The sequence below is a fragment of the Dermochelys coriacea genome, chromosome 9 (assembly GCF_009764565.3).
Source record: "Dermochelys coriacea isolate rDerCor1 chromosome 9, rDerCor1.pri.v4, whole genome shotgun sequence".
NCBI lineage: Eukaryota > Metazoa > Chordata > Testudines > Dermochelyidae > Dermochelys > Dermochelys coriacea.
In genome coordinates this window covers 98,047,443-98,066,306 of record NC_050076.1, presented here as the reverse complement: position 1 = coordinate 98,066,306, position 18,864 = coordinate 98,047,443, and the positions used below count along the sequence as shown (strand labels likewise).

General features: G+C 43.2%; 1 protein-coding gene across 5 annotated transcripts in view; it reads right to left on the bottom strand.

Annotated features, from left to right (window-relative positions):
* Positions 1–1,909: 1,909 nt before the first annotated feature.
* The window catches only part of MCF2 (MCF.2 cell line derived transforming sequence), a 74,324-nt gene continuing 57,369 nt past the window's right edge, over positions 1,910–18,864 (bottom strand). For 2 of the 5 annotated variants that reach the window (XM_038417080.2, XM_043492442.1), the window contains 2 exons: positions 18,567–18,667; positions 1,910–3,854 (listed from right to left, as the gene is read on the bottom strand). In XM_038417080.2, coding sequence (XP_038273008.1) covers positions 3,814–3,854; positions 18,567–18,667 — 142 coding nt within the window. In that variant the 3' untranslated portion in view covers positions 1,910–3,813. Of the gene's footprint in view, positions 4,177–18,566; positions 18,668–18,864 lie in introns of all 5 variants that reach the window. The other 3 variants (XM_038417082.2, XM_038417084.2, XM_038417083.2) reach the window with 2 other exon arrangements.

Genomic DNA, 18,864 nt, shown 5'->3' with positions numbered 1-18,864 from the left:
TATAAACTAATATCTGATTCAGCGAAAGGGCTCTACTCCACACTCAGAGAGGACAGGGCTTAAGTCATAACAGCAGCAAAACCATTCCATGGCGGGTGGTACATTGGTGGATGCAACCTGCTGCTCCTATCTTTGTGTTGCTTTGGGCTACTGGACCCACCAACCCCCATGTTGTTTGTACATCAACTGGCCACCCCTCTCACCTGCTCACTCAGCTCCACGGTGTCCCTTCACAGCTCTCTTCTCCCTGGACAGCGGAAATATCCTTAGCTTCCCTGGGTCTTGCAGAAGGCCTCATGAGTCCATCCACGATGCCCCCTTCCCATAGGAGGCAGAAAGATATTTGCTTTAGGAACTGATGAAGCTGAACTAAACAGAGCCTTCTGAGACCTCTACAGAGGTATAGCAAATTTTGAATCCAATTCACTTGGTTAATTGCGTATTTGTTTATCCATACACTAATATTTCCCAAATTCAAGGGAAGTGAAATAAATATAGTTGAGGGAAAGTTTAAATAAGATCACTAACTCCTGTCTCATTTCCACTGAAAAACAGTGATTTCTATAAAATTCCATAGGCCATGCTGTCACTCCTGTGGGATGGTGATCAGCATATTCTGGTGATGTACAAGCTTTGTCACACAGCTCTACTTTGGGCGTTGGCCAAAGCATGACAGCAAATGCTTGCACAAGCAATACTCCTTGATTTGCAGGACCATCCGCCATCTCGGCTTCCTTCCCTCACAAAGGCAGAATATTAGCCGGGGAGGGAACCTGTGGTCAATAAGACTTCTTTATGTCCACTGTATCATTTGGAATTCTATGGCTCATGTACATTTCATAAGGTCTCTGCTGCAGGCTGTACAGTGAAGAGCCTTGGGAAGACATCATGCGTTACTCCCCCAATACGGTAATCCCACAGCAACCCTGGCATTGCATGGATCAAAGGGCACGTGCTAGCTGGCTTCTCCCCTCCCCTTCAGCAGTGCTCAAAAGGGAGCTCGATTGCCACCTTCTTGCCACTTACAGTAGCATGACACAACTATGCTGAAGTGGATGAAACAAATGAATACTTCATATGGGGTAACCAAAGCTCCATGCTATGACAGAAAGTAAAACATTGCCTCCAGCCATTCTTTAAATGCAGCTGCTGTATTTATCTAAATTGAGCTAAAGCTTACGAAAGCTTATGCTCAAATACATTTGTTAGTCTCTAAGGTGCCACAAGTACTCCTTTTCTTTTTTAATTTTAGCCTCATTTCTGAAAGTCACCAGTCACTATAATTTTTGCCTGCTGTATCTATGAAATGCCACAAACATGAGTGGTGTTATATGCAAATGAATTACTAATAGGCACTAGGTTTGGGCCAGATATGGTCCCTGATTCAGGGAAGCACTAACCACGTGCTTAACTTTAAGCATGTGCTTAATTCCATTGAAGTCAATAGGAATCAAGTATATTCTCCTGTGTTTTCCTGAATTAGGGGTATCCATACTGCAGGCAAGGGCTATCCAAGCTTCCCCAAACAACTCTTCCAAAAATACTTCCACTCTGAACTGCAATACCTTTACTATCCCAGTCCTGGGACCCTCTTGGCTAAGTTTCAGACGTGCCAAATTGTATGGTAGTTTTGTGATACAGATCAATGTTCACTAAAGATTTCAAAGATTAAGGACAAAGGATTTATACTTAGTTTTTCAGGCTATAGCACTAGTCACTGAGACCTCTGTTCCTCTTATCACCAGTTTATCTGCCACTAAACAAATCAGTTCATTTATAATATTGATATGTATTATTTTATGTCAAAATATGTATAAGGGTTTTATGGCTGTTATGAAGAAAGGAAATAGTCAACAAAATGAAAACTATTTTTGTAAAGTAAAAGTACAGCACTCAGACAGAATTAAGTGTTCTCATATGAATTTATTTAACAATGTTTAAATTTTTTTAAATATAGATTTAACACATTTTAAAAGTACATATACAATATAGTTCATTTAAATTTACAGACAGAGAAAACCCTCTGCTGTATAGTACCATATACATGAACACCCTCATTAATCCATATACTTAAGGTAACATAACATTTATTGTGCAAAGGTCCAAATGTGAAAAGTCTAAGACTGTACAGTCAGATTTGCGGAACTAATCAGTCTCATCAATTAGTCAAAACTTAGATTCAAGACTATAGAAGACAGAGAAAATTAAAACCATTTTAATATGCAATGTATGCTATGATTGCAACACTGCTATTTATTCTTGTACCTCCAAAATGTGTACTTTTTACCACAAGAATTGTTACTACTATAAGTAGCCCCAATAGTAATTGAACAGAATCTTATTTTTACTCTTAACAAGTGCATTGTGATCCTATTTAAAATAGATAAAAATGTATTTGGATGATTTAAAATCTGTTCATTAAGAATGCCAGTAATTGGACAAGATTGGGATCTCTAGCATTTGCAGTGATCCTTAATTCAAATGCAGCTGATCTACTGTACAAGTTTCATATTTTTGAGGATGGATGAGTAATATTGTTAGAGAAGTGCCAAACAGCATTAGTTTGGTGTACTACCATGCTACGAAATGTACCATGCAATTCCAATGACAGTCATACAGTAGCTCAGCAATTCCTTTGTACAAAAATGGTCACTGGAAAATAAAAATGAGGTTTTATATAACTTTACACTATAACTCAGAATTCATGGCTCACAAATCAAATTCACATCAAAAGGATTCCTCATTAATCCAGAGTATAAAACATTTCAATCCAATGAGACAGTGTGTAACTTCAATATTGCATGCATATCCCTAACTCTGTTTTCAATGCAATCAGAATTATCTTTATACAGCCCTGTTTAAAAGTCAAACCACCTGTACATATGTATTACAAAAAGAAAAACTAGACAAACAAAATAAATTATGAAACATTTTAATTTTTCTTCCCCAAAAATTCACAAGGTAAGTTATCAGTAAAGATGCTGACAAGTACCGTCTTATAAGAAGAACATCTGTAGTGCAAATGTGGACATTTAACTTATAGTTATGGCACACGTTCCAAAAGGACAATACATTACATGTAAACTTCAACACTTGCTAGATACAGATGTTACCCTGGAACACTTTGGAACTCGAAGTGATTCTTGACAACCCTGAGTTGTCAGTCAGTGGACCTGACCCCCAGCCCATTAGACTCCTGTTGATTTCTTCTATTGACTACAATGGGCTTTGAATCAGCTATTCAGTGCAAAAGGAAGTTCTTTAGCATTATTGCATCATCATCATATGACCCAGCCAGAAGATGATCTTATTGTACATTACATTCACATAGCTGCAATATATCTAAACCCATTCCATAAAATGAAGTAAACTAGAAAATGTGGCTTTTTTATTTTTTTGGTTTACTAAACTGAACTCTTTCATTTGCAATCAAGCACAACAAATAAATGGGTAAAGCTTTCATTCTGTCGAATCAATTTCAGGTATCTAAATGAAGCGTCAGGACACTGTCGATTTACTTCTTTGATGAACTTAATGGATGGCATGGAAAAACAGCAGGCAAAAATAAAATACAGTGCTTTCCATAGGGAAAAAAGAATGAAATAGCCAACAATGTCTTCCTTTATGACCGTGACAAACTATTTATGACGGTGACAAACTGCAGTCCCGGTCCGTGCAGATGAAGCTGTGAAATTCTGTGACTGTGATGAATAGTACAGGGTAACTCCAGATATTGTGCGGTTTCTCTGTAACACCTAGTGCAAAGTCTCCAAAGGAGCATCAAAAACAGGGTGCTACTAGTTCACCTATAACTCAGGGGGAACTAAACTTGCTTGTGTTACACAGGGCAGCATCTATAAAGTAATGAAGAATGAGAACATTAGAGCATCTTATTCGAAGAATACACTGGCTCCTGTAATAATGCAACAATGCCTCAAAACTGTGATCTTCACTAAAAGCAAACTCCCACTACCTTGAGTGGGAGTCTTGTCCAAGCAAGGACCACAGAATTTGACTTAATTCAGTACTCTGCCCGTTGACTTCCACAACCAGTTGGATAGTATCATCTCTGCATTTATTTTGCTGTGACGCTCGAATGTTCTTTACGTAGTAACAAAAGATCTACTGCATGAAGCGGATGAGAATATCCATGTGTAAAAAAGTGAAGTCTGCTTTCTGTTTCAAAGGCAAAAAATCAACATGGGGTTTAATGGACCCTGCATAAATAATTCTGCTTGCATAAATGACAAAGCTTGTGACTGAAGTCATTAAAGTGCGTACAAGTGCAAACTGCTTCGTTATATTTGCAAAACTGTAAATGAGATTTTAAATCGAATTATTTACAGTATAATTGTTAATGTTAGCAAACATGCCCATGTAAGCTTGCGAGAGCTCAACGTTAAACCAAAGTATAGTACTGTCTCAAAGCAAGTGGTTTGCTGTCATTAATATTCCCCCAGACTGCCACACATGGGTCTAACCCAAGTCCATTGAAGTCAACAGAAAGACTCCCACTGACTCCAATAAGCACTGGGACCAAGCCAAGAATACATACTGATAGGCCATGATGGTCCATTATGTGTTACGGATTTCAGTAGAACAAGAGGGCAAATTGATGTCCAGAGCTTCACTGTCATACGAGAGCACACTTTGTTGGATGCATCATGCACCCAGGGGAACTGAAGGGGTTAATTAGGTACCTGGGGCAATATCACTAATCAAAATCATGAACACACTTGGTGTTAATAATATGCTATTTAAGCAAATGTAAAAGCAACTATAGCCCTGGATCCTGCAAAGAGCTCTTAGAGACAGATGTTGTGGATCCTCATTAAAATAAATGGGGGTGCACCCATGCAGAGCTCATTGCAGCGAGAGATCTAACAGTGGAAAGAAGTCTCTTGACTTGTTGCTCTTTAGTATTTTTAGGGTCTAGTTTTTAGATAGGACTCTGCCCAGATTCTCATTTTGCTGGCACAGTTTTATACCCACAAAAAATTGCATCATTAACGAATCACTGGTATACCTGGTAGAACTTAAACATCTCATTGCCTGATCTCTGGGCCCAAACAGGAGGTAATCAAACTAGATGTCTAAGGCTTTGTCCACACAAGAAATTTTTATGAGTTATAACAGAATAGTTACACTGGTACAGGACACTTTTGTTCCAAATCCACGGTTTGAGACCACCAATGAAATGTCAAGCTCCTAAGGTACAAGAGTTTGCATTTAATTAATGGCTCCAAGGATGAAGACCTACTCTCTGCCCTTTGTTTTTGTTAACATCTAAATATTTTCACCACATTACGGAGTGTGTGATTTCCACCATAAAATACTCAATGCTCAGGCACCCAAGAAATTTCTCTCTTCATCTGTTATATCACATCCCCATGTAATTTGTTATTTCCCTTTTTAGTCAATGATTATGCATTGATAATCAAACATCTGTAAGTGCAATCTTATTGAGCATACAAATCTGTTTTTAAATAGTCCATTTTACATTATTTTTGAGCTATCAAAAATGTTTCCTATATATTGGAGGGGGAAGAAGCATGCTTCGAAAGCACGCAGGATTGACCTAATTCTGCTTCCACTGTATTCAATGGAAGTGTTACTACCGACTTCAATGGAAGCTGAGTTAGGCCTACAGAGAAGACTATTGACAATCTCTCATCCTTTGTCTATTTTCTCCTTTGAATATATAAAAACACATCATGGGTGCAGCTGTGCTTCCTTACTCATGGAGAGCCTGGTTCTGATCTCACCAACATCAGTGTAAATCAAAGGTTTCAGAGTAGCAGCCGTGTTAGTCTGTATTCGCAAAAAGAAAAGGAGTACTTGTGGCACCTTAGAGACTAACAAATTTATTAGAGCATAAGCTTTCGTGAGCTACAGCTCACCATCCGATGAAGCTCACGAAAGCTTATGCTCTAATAAATTTGTTAGTCTCTAAGGTGCCACAAGTACTCCTTTTCTTCATGGGGAAATAGTTTTACTTTGTGTAATGACTCATCCATTCCCAGTCTCTATTCAAGCCTAAGTTAATTGTATCCAGTTTGCAAATTAATTCCAATTCAGCAGTCTCTCCTTGGAGTCTGTTTTTGAAGCTTTTTTGTTGAAGTATAGCCACTCTTAGTTGGAGAACACTTCAATCTCTCTGGTCACTCGATCACAGACCTAAGAGTGGCTATACTTCAACAAAAAAGCTTCAAAAACAGACTCCAATAAGAGACTGCTGAATTGGAATTAATTTGCAAACTGGATACAATTAACTTAGGCTTGAATAGAGACTGGGAATGAATGAGTCATTACACAAAGTAAAACTATTTCCCCATGGTATTTCTCCCTCCCACCCCACCCCCCACTGTTCCTCTGATATTCTTGTTAACTGCTGGAATTAGCCTACCTGCTTGTCACCATGAAAGGTTTTCCTCCTTCCCCCCCCTGCTGTTGGTGATGGCTTATCTTAAGTGATCACTCTCCTTACAGTGTGTATGATAAATCCATTGTTTCATGTTCTCTGTGTGTGTGTATATAAATCTCTCCTCTGTTTTTTCCACCAAATGCATCCGATGAAGTGAGCTGTAGCTCACGAAAGCTTATGCTCTAATAAATTTGTTAGTCTCTAAGGTGCCACAAGTACTCCTTTTCTTTTAGTGTAAATCAAGAGAGACCCCAGTAGAGCTACACTGGTATGAGAACAGCGTATGTTAAAAGGAAATCAGGTCTGCAGCCTCCAGGGAGACAACTGAATATATTTATTTTCAAACACAGGCCTCAAACTAGCAAGGACGTCCTCACAGATAGAACCCCTACACACACATCCCCTGTTCACTTCAGTGGTGCTCCATACAGGCAGCAGGGTCTCCACCTTTTTGGAACTATTTTGGGATCGGGGGTGGGATTTTTCAGAAGCATCTAGAAGAGTTAGGAGCCCAGCTCCCATTGACTTTCACTCACTTGGCACTTCTCAAAACCCTACCTCTGAGTCTTGCATTGCATCTGACAATGTAGGTGTCCCTAAGCAACAGAAGAGCATGTGATTTTGACAGACTTCCGTTGCATACACTGGCAGTTAGAATCAGATATAATTTTATCCTGTTTCCTGCTATTTAAAGGGACCTAACTTTAAAATCATATTAATATTTAAAAAAACTATTATTACATATAATAAAAATAGAGAATTTTCTTTATTTTCCCCTTTTTCTTATCTGGAAAGCCAGGAGATGACATGCCAGGAGATGGATGAAAAAATTCACAGAATTTACATGATCTTTGGCATATTAGCTACAGGTGAGATTTTCAGAGAAAATGTTATCTGATGGTCCATTGTGGAATAGTAGTTTGGATTATCAACTGACCTAGCACACATAGAAATAGTCTTCAGATCCTTAGTGAGGAAAGTTTTTATGTGACCACATAATATCTGATAGCTAGAACAAGGCACCTTAATCCAACAGCACATGCTTAAGTCTAAGGGGAAGCTCGTGCTTGAATGCTGGTATTTTATGGACATGTCTATTGTAACAAAGCTCTGTCCTTGCCTCCGTGGGTCCCACGTTTCCTGGAGGATTTCGCTAGCCTCAGAGGCTCATTGTGACCCTCCACGTAACCCTTCTTTCTCTAGGGACAAGGGTCACAGTCTACTGAGCCATTTTCATCATAAGCCAGCGAGGGAGGTGAGGAGAAGTTATCCTTCCTTGCACAGTCTCTGTTGTCTCCCAGTCTCAGTGATTAATCAGGGGGCAAAGGTGGGGGGGGAGAGCCCAGGCCCACTTTCTACTCCGGGCTCCAGCCCAGGGACCCTAATAGTATGAGCTATGTTAGCTGACCTTTTAGAAACATGACATGTACAATTCCCTGGGCTACTTCCCCCACAGCAGCCCTCACTTCCTCAAGCTCCACTTCATCCTTACCTCAGGGCCTCCTTCCTTGTGCCTGATATGGTGTGTACTGCTCAGCCTCTCCAACCGCGCAACTTCTTCCCACAGCTCCTGACATGCACACCCACCTGTCTGACTGGGAGGCTTTTAACTAGTTTCAGCCAGCCCCTGATTGGCTTCAGGTGTCCCAATCAACCTAGCCTTCTCCCTGCCTTCTGGAAAGTTTTTAATTGGCCCCAGGTGTCTTAATTGACCTGGAGCAGCTTCCATTTCACTTAACCTGGTACCAGCGATTTGTTTAGCCTGGAGCTAATATATCTACCTCCCACTACTTTTCTATAACCGTCTGGCCTTGCCCCATCACATATCCCCCCCTCTGCTCAACACAATAGAGTTGGGCAACTTGGGACACCAGGCAGTATGTTCGTGACAGACCATCAGCGTTGCCAAGGTGGCATCCAGCCCTGTGCCATATGCGGAACTGGAATGGTTGGAGGGATAAGAACCAGCTGGTGACCCTTGCATTCTTTTTCTTATTCTGCTGCAGCCACTGGAGGGGTGCATGGTCCCTCACAAAAGTAAATCACTGGCCTAAAAGGTAATAACGCAGTGTCTCCATAATCCATTTGACAGCAAGGCATTCTCTCTTGACTACTGCGTATTTCTGTTCTCTTGGGAGAAGCTTTCTGCTTAGGTAGAGGATCGGGTGTTCCTCTTCTCCCACCATTTGTGACAGAACTGCTCCCAACCCCACCTCGGAAGTGTCTGTTTGTAAAATAAATTCCCTGTTAAAGTCCAGAGCTATGAGTAGGGGGTCATTACAGAGGGCTGTCCGAAGGTCTGTAAATGCCCCCTCTGCTGCGTCAGTCCACTTTACCATGTCTGGACTGTGGGCCTAGTGGCGAAGTGGGGAATAAACCGTCGGTAGTAGCCTATCACGCCTAGGAACACACGGACCTGCTTCTTTCGGTCGGCCAGGGCCAGTTTTGAATTGCCTCTAGCTTATTTGTTTGGGGCTTCACTATGCCCCTTCCCACAATATATCCCAGGTACCTAGCCTCTGCTAGCCCTGTGGCACATTTAGCAGGATTAGTAGTGAGGTCAGCCCGCCTTAAGTTGCGCAGTACTGCCTCAACTTTCTCCAGGTGGGTTCCCCAGTCTGGCGTATGGATGATGACATCATCTAGGTATGCAGCTGCATAGCTAGTATTGGGGCGCAGCAGCTTATCCATGAGGTGCTGGAATGTGGCTGGGGCCCCATGTATCCCAAAAGGGAGGATGGTGTATTGGAATAGCCCATCCGGGGTGGAGAATGCTGTCTTTTCTTTAGCTTCTTTGGTCAGAGGAATCTGTCAGTACCCTTTTGTCAGATCCAGTGTAGTCAAGAATCGGGCACTACCCAGTCGGTCAACCAGTTCATCAATGCGTGGTATGGGGTATGCATCAAACTGGGATATTTCATTCAGTCGGAGAAAGTCATTACAGAATCTCATGGTACCGTCAGGTTTAGGCACTGGAACAATTGGACTGGACCACTGACTGTAAGATTCTTCAATAACCCCTAATTCTAACATTTTCTTTACTTTGGCCTTGATTTCCTCTCTTTTGGCTGCTGGGATTCGGTAGGGTCTCAATGTTACCTTGGCTCCGGGGATCATGCGGATATGGTGATAGGTCTGAGTCGTCCGCCCTGGTTTTGTAGAGAACATGTCTCTGTTGCGATTAATCATGTCGGCTGCCTCGATCTTTTGGATCCGCATCAAGTTGGATGATATCCTCACTTGCTCGTGTAAGTTATCCTCCTGGGGAAGGGTCTCCTGCATGACTAAGCATGCCTCTCGATCGTGTCAAGATTTTAGAAGATTGATGTGGTAAATTTGCTCCGATTTCCGGTGGCCTGGCTGCTGCACCTTATAGTTAACCTCTCCCACGGCTTCGATTATTTCGTAGGGTCCCTGTCACTGGGCCAACAGTTTACTTTCTGCTGTGGGCACCAGTAGCATCACCCAATCCCCTGGTTGGAACCGTCGAAGCTTCGCTTGGTGGTTATAATGGGTTCATTGGGTCTCCTGTGCTCTCTCCAAGTGTTCCCGTACAATGGGTGTAACTCAGGCTATCCAATCTCTCATCTGCAGTACATGCTCAACTATATTCCTTCCGGGATTTGGCTCCTCTTCCCAGGCTTTTCTGGCTATATCCAATATGCCCCGAGGGTAGCACCCATATAGTAGTTCGAATGGAGAGAAACCCGTGGAGGCTTGCGGAACCTCCCGGATGGCTAACATGAGGTAAGGCAATAGGGTATCCCAATCTTTCCCATCCCAGCTCACCACTTTCCTGATCATGGCCTTGAGAGTCCTATTGAACCTTTCCACAAGGCCATCTGTTTGCAGGTGGTATACAGAGGTCCGTAGGGCTTGTACATGGAGCAATGAACAGAGATCTTTCATCAACTTGGACATGAAAGATGTCCCTTGGTCAATCAATATCTCCTTGGGTAGCCCAACCTGGGCAAAGATCTGTTCTAGCTCCTTAGCTATTGTCTTGGAAGCTATGTTGCGCAGGGGAACACCTTCAGGGTACCGGGTTGCATAGTCCAGTACAACAAGCACATGTTGGTGGCCCCGAGTTGTCTTCTCTAGGGGCCCTACCAGATCCATGGCTATCCGTTCGAAAAGAACCTCTATTATTGGAAGAGGCATCAAAGAAGCCCGCAAGTGCGGGCGAGGGCTATGTAACTGACACTCTGGACAAGAAGTGCAGTATCGTCGGACATCTTCATGTACTCCTGGCCAGAAGAACCTCCGCAGGATCGTGCCTGGGTTCTCTCTACCCCTAGGTGTCCACCAATCAGGTGACTCTGGGCGAGACTCAATATGGCTTTTTGATGTTTTCGTGGCACCAGAAGCTGTTGTATCTCTTGCTCCTGCATTTGCACCATACGGTACTGGAGATCTTTCTTCACTATAAAGTAAGGTCTGGGACCCCGTACCTTCCCATCTGGGGGTATCCCATCGAACTCGGCCACCTCTTTCCTGGTGTTATATCTGGGGTCCACCTCCTGATCCCGCCCCAAAGTCTCTCTCCTGGGACTAATCTGCCCAAGCTCCCAGAGGCCGGCTTCTGCTTCTTCCAATGGCTCGCCGCCGTCATGGCTGGTGGCAGCTTCTGGCTCACCTTCTGTGGTGGAAGTTTCTCTGTTGGCTGCTCGCATCCATCTGCCTACTAGGGAGGTCTTCTGGCCCTGCGTCAGGATCCAGATTCCCAAAGCCTTCATGGCCTTCCTCTCTTTTTTTGTCTTCCAGGTCTTTTGGGGGGCTGAGAACAGATCCTGAGAAATCTCAGCGAACATCGGGGGTTGACATTCCCCCGGTGACGAGTCGCTGCCCTCAGGGTCCCCACCTCCTTCCAGCCTCTCCAGGGGGAGTAAATTATCAACCCCTGGATAGTCCCTCCCAATGACTACAGGATATTTAGGAACTACGCCCATGGTCACCTCAATGGGGTTTCCCTGAACCTCTATCTCCACTGGGATGGTGGGGTAATGGCTCACATCCCCTTGCACGCACGTCACTGCTACGCGTTTGGCTTGTAGCAGCTGACTTTTTTACCAGCTTACCCGATATGAGGGTGATAGCACTCCCAGAGTCCACAAGCGCTGTAGTCTCTGCTCCATTTATCCTCACTGGTATAATTATGAGGTGCTAATGCAACCCTCGCCAGGTGGATAAGGGAGCATGAGACCTCCCAATCCCCCAAGTTACATTGCATAGGCTCCTCGGTGCTGGGACACTGTGCTGCTATGTGTCCCCACTCCCCACATGCATAACATCTATAATTGCTTTTAATCACTCCCCTATCCCGGAGGTTAGGGGGTTTAGTCCCGGGGTTCCCACCCCACTCAGGCCAATCCCTTCCTTCTGGGGTCCCCGCTGGTTTTCAGCCCCCCCTTCTTCCACCTAGGAATCCCCAGGGGTTTGGCTGCCCAACCTTCCAGGGTTGGGGTCGGGTGCTTGCTTCGAAAGGGGCCTTCCTTGGGTAGTCGGGTCAGTTCCCTGGCTGTCATCCATCTTTCTGCCAGTGTGATCATCTCGTCGTTCGTGGACGGATCGTTCTGGCCTACCCATTTGCAGAGATCTGGCAGCAGTCCCCCGCATGTAATGGTCCATGACCAGGGTCTCCAAAATCTCCTCTGGCCTGCACACCTCGGGCTGTAACCACTTCCGTGCAAGGTGTATGAGGTCAAATAGCTGGGACCTCGGGGGTTTGTTCTCCTGGTATTTCCACTCATAGAACCTCTGGGCCCTTACCGCTGCCATTACCCCGATCGTGCTAGGATCTCTGACTTGCCTGCACGGATGCCACTGACTATACCCGTCTGAAAGCAAAGTAGGCCTTCTGAGCCTCTCCACACAAAAAAGGGACGAGAATGCTGGCCCACTGCTCCTGAGGCCATGCCTTGTGCTGAGCAGTCCTTTCGAATGAGAGGAGATATGCCTCTACGTCATCTCCTGACATCATCTTTGGCAGACAACCAGTGGCCCTCAGGGTTAGCGTCCCATTGGACCCCCGGGCCTGGGTGGTGAGGATCTTCAGCTGGTCCACCACCTCTCTCAAGGGGGCATGATCTTGGGTCACCTGGCTCATCAATAATTGATTGGTTTCCTGCTGTAGCCGCATAGACTCCTCTTGGGCCATTGCCTGAACCCGGGTGGCCTCCTGCTGGGCTGCCGTGGCTTGTACCAGAGCTCTTACCACCTCCTCCATTGTGGTACAAAGCAAACAAACAAAAACAAAAACAAAACAAAAAAATCCAAAACCCGTGCACTTTTTTTTTTTTTTTAAACCTCTTTCTTCCGCCACGCTGTGAACGAAATCCCACTTCTAAACCAGTTGTGACAAAGCTCTGTCCTTGCCTCCGTGGGTCCCGCGTTTCCTGGTGGATTTCGCTAGCCTCAGAGGCTCACTGTGACCCTCCACGTAACCCTTCTTTCTCTAGAGACAAGGGTCACAGTCTACTGAGCCATTTTCATCATAAGCCAGTGAGGGAGGCGAGGAGAAGTTATCCTTCCTTGCACGTCTCTGTTGTCTCCCAGTCTCAATGATTAATCAGGGGGCAAAGGTGCGGGGGGAGCCCGGGCCCACCCTCTACTCCGGGCTCCAGCCCAGGGACCCTAATAGTATCAGCTATGGTAGCTGACCTTTTAGAAACATGACATGTACAATTCCCTGGGCTACTTCCCCCACAGCAGCCCTCACTTCCTCAAGCTCCACTTCATCCTGACCTCAGGACATCCTTCCTTGTGCCTGATATGGTGTGTACAGCTCAGTCTCTCCATCCACGCAACTTCTTCCCACAGCTCCTGACGTGCACCCCCACTGACTGACTGGGAGGCTTTTAACTAGTTTCAGCCAGACCCTGATTGGCTTCAGGTGTCCCAATCAACCTAGCCTTCTCCCTGCCTTCTGGAAAGTTCTTAATTGGCCCCAGGTGTCTTAATTGACCTGGAGCAGCTTCCATTTCACTTAACCTGGTACCAGGGATGTGTTTAGCCTGGAGCTAATATATCTATCTCCCTCTACTTTTCTATAGCCATCTGGCCTTGCCCCGTCACACTATCTAGAAACCTCTTTCACCGTGATAGCTGCACATTTACACCTGTGGTACAGAGTGCTTTGCTGCCCTTTAATGCATGCAGAAATCCACAGACAACTGGCAAATCCGCCCATGGATTTCCACAATGGTAGAATGTATCCCTTAGGAATTAAAGTAACTTCCCAAAAGCAGGCAAGGGCTTGCTTCAGAAATTACGGAGAGTTACAGAGCTGTACCAAACTCTAGTTCACGAGAGGTGAGGATTCGTCTTCCGAACGGCCCCCCAGGCTAGTAACTGATTTTCCCAAATCTTCTATTTTATATCTAGGTAAGGCTTGTAAAGTACTTAATAAAGCTTTCTCCCCATCTTTGTCTGGGATATAGAAAGACTGGGCTTGAAATATCTGCTTTACCTTGCACTACAGACAGGTTACAGGTCTGGCATTTACTATTGTTATGTAAAGGAATGAAAAGAACCTGGTGACCACTGGATTAGTCTGGCTATTGCAAGCTCCCTTTTGACTATAGTCTCTCTCTCTTTGCTGGGTCTGGCATATTTAAAGTGGATGCCATAACCAGTACCGGTCCACAGCACAGTGAGTTTTTCGCCAAATACAGTATTGGTTGGTCTGTACTTGGGAAGAAATGTCCCATAACTTCATTAGCCTATAAAGTGCTTTGAAGAAAAAAAACCCCTTTCTTCAAATGGGCACTGTGCATTTGTTGGGATCCTTGTGGTCATGATACCTTCAAGATCCAGATTCCTTAATGAAGGACAGCACCACCTGCCAGGAGTTTAAAAACTAGGACAAGGCAGGAGCTCAAGGGAAACAGGCGGGACCTACACAACAAAGAACCTATATACAGCGGGCAGTCTCCTAGGAGAAACCTCTCCCCACTCCCTGAGCAAGTGATACAAATGTAAGTTCTCTTGTTTTGCTTATTTTGCAGTGGGATCCATGTTTAAAACAACCAGCCTGAGGCCCTTTATGAAAGAGCCTCACTTTGCATTGGTCCTCTAAATAAATAACCAGGCCCAACTTGGAAAGGTTCTGGCCCAATTTCTTCCTTTTAGATGGCGTTTTAGTTTGCTTGTCTTTTAATCTCCGACTGAATCTGGAGCGAGGCTGCCAGGGTGAATCTTGATGTTGAAGTCTGGGAGGAGCTTTGGGATAGCACTCAGAAGATCCCTACCGATAATTCCAAGATGGAATTTTAAGGCATAAAACCTTGCTTTTCTCATTCAGTGTTAAATGTTCCTGAGACCTGATTTTGCATTGAAATTGTAACTTCTCAGACTCTCCCATGATTTGAGCATAAAACTCTGGGCTACTTTACACTACACAGTTAAGTCAGCTTAACTGCTCTGCTTATGGCTGTGAAACATTTCAAGCCCTGTGTGATGTAATTAAACCGACCTCAGCCCTGATGTAGACACCACTAGACCAAAGCAAGGGTTCTTCCATCGCCTTAGCTACCATGCTCTTGCAGATCCTTAAAAAGTTCAAGTGGAGGTGTGGACCCCTTTGGAAATTTTAGGCATAGTCTGTGGACCCCAGTGATCTGCAGATCACAGGTTGAAAACCACTGTATTACAGCAATGGAAGAACCTCTTCCGTTGCTACAGCAAGTGTCTATACTGCAGTGCTACAGCAGGGTAGCTGCAGTGATGCCACTGTAGCGTTTTTAGTGTAGACGTCCCCTCTGTGCTTTCAACTGTATTTTGCTTACAGATTTTGAGTCAATTGCATTTGAACCCAAGCAAAATGCTGCATTTCACAAAGCTCTGAAAAATGACACCACAAGGTTTTATGTTTATTGTACCTCAATGACTCCAGCTCAAATTTACTCTGCTTATAAAGGAAAAGATGATGTTTCTATAGAGAGCCCTGGAATTTGGGTTCTGAGAGGCAAGCTGTGCTGTTTCCTATCATTATACCAGATTCTGCAGCCAAATTCTGCTCTCAGTTACTCCAAGGTAACCTCACCATCTTCATAATCTGCTGTCATTGCAGATGTTTAACCCAGAGCAGTAATTGGCCTTGCAAAACTGAAGCTATCGTATACTGCCTGGAAAATGCAAGAAACAGGATATAATCCAGCTCGCTTTCCTACAATAGCATTGGCTCCTCAGCACTAGCAAGAATAAAGAAAGTAGAGAAATATTGATATTTCTTTCTCAGGGCAGCAGATATGGCCAAATGCATGCAAGGAACAGAGCTGTTGAGAATGAAGATATCTTTGTCATATCACATTTCAGAGAACTGCTTAGCAACTATAAAGATACGACATCACTGAAAATCACCGTCTAAAAACCAGTTCACTCCAATGAAGATTTTTATATTATGACCAAATTTTTTCAAACTTTACTGCCTAAATTAGGCACCTAACTCCATATTTAGGCACCTTTGTGGTCTGATTTTCAGAGCTATTGAGCCCTGAAACTTCCCTTGAAATGAACAGAAAATGCAAAAATTGCATATGTGATCTTAGCTCTGCCCACTTTTTGCTATGCTCTGTGAGGCACTCTTAAAATGGCCTGAAGACAGACTATTTCTCCAACACCAGCACATATTTTTTTCTCTACAACTCTTAGAAACCTTTGGCCAGCTTAGGAGACTGCAGCTGTCCCATCAGCCAAATAGTTTAGCTTCCCCAGGACAGTTGGCAGTTACGAATTTGCATGGTGCATGCCCACTGCAACTGACATCTAATTTGCAAAGTGCATTGAGGAATTTTGCAAGCTAACAAAAATTGTTGAACTTCTAGAATAAATTATGATTTGGGGAAATTCATAGGTTTTGCTGCAAACAAACCCAAAGTATCCAGTGACTTGTTGTCCCACATCAAACATCTGCCTTCTGTGTTCCAACTTTTATTCCTTTAGTAATCTTTTCATTGTGTTAATACTTTGGGCACACATGAGTTCATTTGCTTAACAACAGGAAGCCAGATACTTGAGCTTAAAAATGCAGGAAAATATCCTACAAAATTGGCTAAAGTGCAAGTAAGATCAGAATCAGATCTAGAATCTCTAAATTGACAGGAAATACAGAAGTATATAGAAGAGAAAAAATTAACTTTCAGGGAGAACAAATAAACTGTCCAAATTGTCATCAGACAACCCCTGAGAACTCATTAGCAAAAGCTTCTTGGTGGCCAGGAGAAACTCAGATTTCAACACTCTTTCTGTGTTGTTTCTCTTAATTTTTACTCAGACACCTTTGTCTACACAACAAAATTAAGTTGACCTATGTTAGGCTGACATACAGCTACTGCAGTAATTACTGCGGTTTTTCATGTCCACACCACCCTCCTTCTGCTGGTGGTGTGCATCCTCACCAGGAGCACTTGCACTGACTTAAGTGGGGAAGTCTGACCCATGTGGGACTCAGACCTGAAGCCCAGCCAGTCTGGGCCAGATAGCCAACAGGCGATGTAAGTAACAAGTGTCTACGCTGACACTGTGTCACCCTAACTACGTCAACCTAAGTGCTACGCCTCTCATGGAGGTGGAATTAAGTCAGTGTAGTGAGCAACTTACATCGGTGGGAGCTGAACTGTAGTGCAGACGCTTACAGAGTTAGGGTGACATAAGCTGCCTTACATCACCCTAACTCTGTAGTGTAGACCAGGTCTCAGTCTTCAAGCGACTTTCAATCTGAGCTGAGAATAGCAGTCTCTATGATTTTTAGAGACTATTAGCACAACCCCTATAAAAATAGCCATTGTGCAAAGCCCTGGACAACAGCTATCCTGCTCCAGGCAGCATCTGTGGCTTGTGGAGCCCAGAGAATCTCTCTGATGCACAATACAGTCCCAGAGAAACTGAGTTAAGCTAACCAAGAGTTCTGATAAAATCAGGATGCACTGGTTGAGGGTTTGTAAACTTTTGTTATACATTATGATGAAATCTGATTAATACAAATTAGGTCATTGTTAAACCAGCCCTAGCTAATCCAGATTGAAAATCAGAACACCTGAAATCTAAGTAATGTAGCAAATTAACACAAAGGAAAAAGTACCATAATATTTAGCACTGATGTTGGGGTGGGTGGAAGATTGGAAAATGTCAACATTTCTTGGCTACATCCAATTGAAAAGGTTGAAATTAGGACAAAACTCATCAACATTTTTCATTTCAATAAAAAGGGTCAACCTTTTCAATGAAATTTTCTGCTAATATTTTTACAGTTGTTCAAAAGCTTTTACATTTTAAATTTTCTATGAAAAACAGTTAAAAAAAAACCTGGATAAATTTGTGTGAAAATTCCCCTCCCCCCCCTTTTTTTTTTAAAAAGCAAATCTGCTTATAACCCTCAGTCACATATGTCCAACACTGCAGCATGGTAAGACAACGTTAAACCTGGGCGGTAAGATAAAATGTGAGGAATGCCAAGTGGTTGTAAAGGTGTTTTCTTGTACCATCTGTCTCCCCTCTAGGTCTGGATTTATACCGAGAATGATCATGGGAGAAAATACATTTTAGAATCTTGGCGCTTTCACAGAAACCCAGTCTATTGTCAATAAACTTTAACCAGTAAGCCAGTAGTCAGCTGTGAATAAAACAGTGAGGCCTATCAAAGCTGTATATGGTCTGGTCTAAAGTCCAATGAAGTAAATGGAAAGACTCCCTTCAAAGGATTTTGTATCAGGCATGAATATCTTTTTAAAGAGTGACACGATTTTGCCTCGGTGATATTATATTCACACAGGGGACCAAACTTGCAGCAATGTGTAGACAAAACAGCCACTTAATCCCTTAATGGCTATACTCCATTTCTTTGCCCATCATACAGTACTAAGTGCTCTTGCAACATCTACATTTTTAAATATTTGGCATTATTTTGTTAGTGTCTTAGTCTTCAAAATCACAACAAATTCTTAAAATGTCAAAAAAATAGAGCAGCAGCTTCATGTACTACTTTTGTAAGCTTTTCGGAGTAATTGCTTTCATATTATTCATTTCTTTTTTCTCTTGAGATTTACATAGCCAAATTTGATACACAAAATATAATGCAAGCTATGGTTTATAAAAATCTGATTCCAATTCTGAAACTATTTCCTATATGTTTATCGTATGATACCTGCGACTTTGGCATTCCGAAACCTACAGTCGCCTATTACTATCTGCAAACTGTTGACAGGAATCCAGCCCTCTTTCCTTCTGTTCAGGTTTTTCACCAACCTTTGAATGATAAATGTATTAGTGGAAAACATGGGCAGCTTTAGACCCATTACACACAATATTCATCATTAATTTTGAAAAGTTACAGAACATAGACAATACATTCAAATCAGTGGCCTTGGTTCAGCAAAGCAAGTCAATGGGACTTAAGCACGTGCTTAAAGTACTTTGCTGAATTAGGATTTGGGTGTATAAAG